This window comes from Pyrus communis, chromosome 2 (genome assembly GCF_041283825.1).
Source record: "Pyrus communis isolate YQ-2024b chromosome 2, ASM4128382v1, whole genome shotgun sequence".
NCBI classification, from domain to species: domain Eukaryota; kingdom Viridiplantae; phylum Streptophyta; class Magnoliopsida; order Rosales; family Rosaceae; genus Pyrus; species Pyrus communis.
Window position 1 is genome coordinate 17443904 of NC_142566.1, and position 2591 is coordinate 17446494.

A 2591-nucleotide genomic window follows, 5' to 3' on the forward strand; every position below is an offset into this window, starting at 1 on the left:
ACTCAACCTTTTTTCTAGATTGTCAACCAACTTGGCCCAAACCTAGTATTTCAGGCCCAAACACCAATATAGACTTATTGGGGCTATTAACATAACTTAATACTAACTTTCACTAAAAACTATTTGGGGCCAAAGCCACTTTCGGCCTAAACATGTCTCTACGATTGGTTGTGGTGTGAATAGGTACGTTATTCAAGAAATGTTCACATGGCAATTATTTATTGGACGGGTAGTACATTTTTTAAACACGTGACAAATATTTATTGGACAATGACGATTGATGACACTAAAACTAAATCTCAGTTGCATGAGAAAATCTTCTCCTATTAGAGACTTTAAAATGATGATGCGTTTAAGCAACCTAGAAGAGCCCAAACCAAAACCCATCTCTTAGAGCTTAGTTGCATGGGCAAGCAGAGAAGTCAAAGTCCCCTTAAAAACCAACTAAACTAATATAACCAAGTACCAAGTCAAACCATTTAGCCATCCATAACCAAGGTGAATTGAAATCCATATAAATTTAATTTAAGCATAGATGGAATCTAACCCTTTTGAGCTCATGGAGGAAAAAGAAGAGGAAAGGAAGCTCTTTATGAAGGCCAATTGCAAGAAGACTGGTATTGAAATGTATTTTGGTTAGCACTTGAGAGCCAACTCATATCACCAAGAAAGGCTTCATATGGGAAGAAGTGAGGTGAAAAGCAAATAAAACACTTTTCTATGTCGAAAGAATCCAAGGTGAATGAGAATTGGATGTCCACCGGTCGCAGGACCAACTAGGGAGAAGTCATACAACATTATTGAGAATTGACTACTTGCAGAATCCATTGTGATAGCTTTATTGAGAATTGGATGTCCACTGGTCGCATAACCAACTAAAGTGCACCTAGCATACAAAAACAAAAGTTAAGGCCCAAAACTAGAAACAAACAAATAGAAAAACCAAGAAAACTGCTGCCAACGCCGCCGTAATAGTACCCTACCCCAAGATCAACACGAACCACAACCATCAACAAGCGATGGAAACCCAACAAAATAGCGCCACATATATGCAAAGAAAGAAGACCCCGTAGTCCAGCAGAGAGCATCTCGCCGATCGCAGCCACCAAGCTGCACTACCAATAACGGTAGATAGAGAAAACATGGTCGTGTGACTACCAGAGCCATATTCAACTAAACAATACGGGATAGTGAGTTTTACCAAACTTTTAATTACGGGGTTTTTCTTGCTCGTTTACCTACTCAAACCCAAAGGTCGACTCATTTTATCTTTCATGAGGACGCGCTCTTATTTCCATCAAAAGTAGGGTACTCTTTGGGCCAACGTGGGCTTTTAGTATTCTTTGAGCCCAAATAAAGAAGCCGCCGCAGCCTAAGGCAGCCCACACACTCAGACGGCCCAATTCATACCAAATCGTGTGACCATTTACCAATGGATAAAACCCTAGCACGACGCCGTTCCCAGGCGCAGCTTCTCCTTATAAAAGTTGAGGCAGCCAGAAAACCCTAGCCGAAACCCTAGGAGAGCGAGAGCGAAGATGAAGTACAATCCCCGCGTCACCAGCTCCCGGCGGAAGAACCGCAAGGCTCACTTCACCGCGCCGTCCAGCGTGCGCCGCGTGCTGATGAGCGCCCCTCTCTCCTCCGACCTCCGTTCCAAGTACAACGTCCGATCCATGCCGGTGCGCAAGGACGACGAGGTCCAGGTGGTCCGCGGGACCTTCAAGGGCCGCGAGGGCAAGGTCGTCCAGGTCTACCGCCGTAAATGGGTGATCCACATCGAGCGAATCACCCGCGAGAAGGTCAATGGCTCCACCGTGAACGTCGGAATCAACCCATCCAAGGTGGTCGTCACCAAGCTCAGGCTGGACAAGGACCGCAAGTCTCTGCTCGACCGCAAGGCCAAGGGCCGTGCCGCCGCTGACAAGGACAAGGGTACCAAGTTCACCGCCGAGGATATCATGCAGAACGTCGACTGATTTCAGTTGGGTATCTGATTTTGGTAGAGAAACTAGCAACTTTCATATGAGCTTTTATTGTAAGCACTTTTATTTTGATTATGCATTGATGGATTTGGGACATGGGTTTTGTGCTGCATTTTCAATGCCATTATATTTTGTTATCTGTGGTAATGTTTTTCTTTTTATTATATTCTGTGCTGATAATTTGTTATGGTTGTTTGATATGAAGTTTATGCCCACATGAACGTTAGGATTCCTGTTATGTTCAATAGAGTCTGTGACTACGTTCCTTTTGGCGATGATCGCGATTGTTTAGTTCGATTAGGACTGGTTTTGGGAAAATTGGTTACTCTAAGTATACAGTTGCATTAGCTCCAAATTGTGAAGTTGATGTTCTCATTGTATGTGATTGCTATCATTTTAGTATGATATTGAGGTCTCATTATCCCGATTTAAACTCTTTATGCCGGCAGGCAGGGGATATGTTTAGGTTTTCATGCTTGATGTAGATACCGAATAATTTGTACAAGGGTTGTGGTTCAGTTTCTTTGCCTTAACAGTTTTTGAGCATATGCTCTTCCTGCTTCGTCTTTTGGATCGTGTGTGGTTCTATAGAACTCGTCTCTCATA

At 43.5% G+C, this 2591-nt stretch overlaps 1 protein-coding gene and 1 long non-coding RNA gene across 2 annotated transcripts; one reads left to right on the forward strand and one right to left on the reverse strand.

Moving 5' to 3' along the window:
- Positions 1–574: 574 nt before the first annotated feature.
- Positions 575–1277, reverse strand: LOC148698665 (uncharacterized). Its single transcript, XR_015956138.1, has 2 exons — positions 984–1277; positions 575–886 (listed from the first exon to the last, which is right to left on the reverse strand). It is a non-coding gene; the product is annotated as an uncharacterized LOC148698665 (long non-coding RNA).
- A 195-nt stretch (positions 1278–1472) lies between these two features.
- On the forward strand, positions 1473–2122 carry LOC137746966 (large ribosomal subunit protein uL24z). Its single transcript, XM_068486969.2, has one exon. It carries the CDS (start codon positions 1539–1541, stop codon positions 1977–1979), a length of 441 nt encoding a protein of 146 aa, XP_068343070.1. The 5' UTR covers positions 1473–1538; the 3' UTR covers positions 1980–2122.
- Positions 2123–2591: the final 469 nt, after the last annotated feature.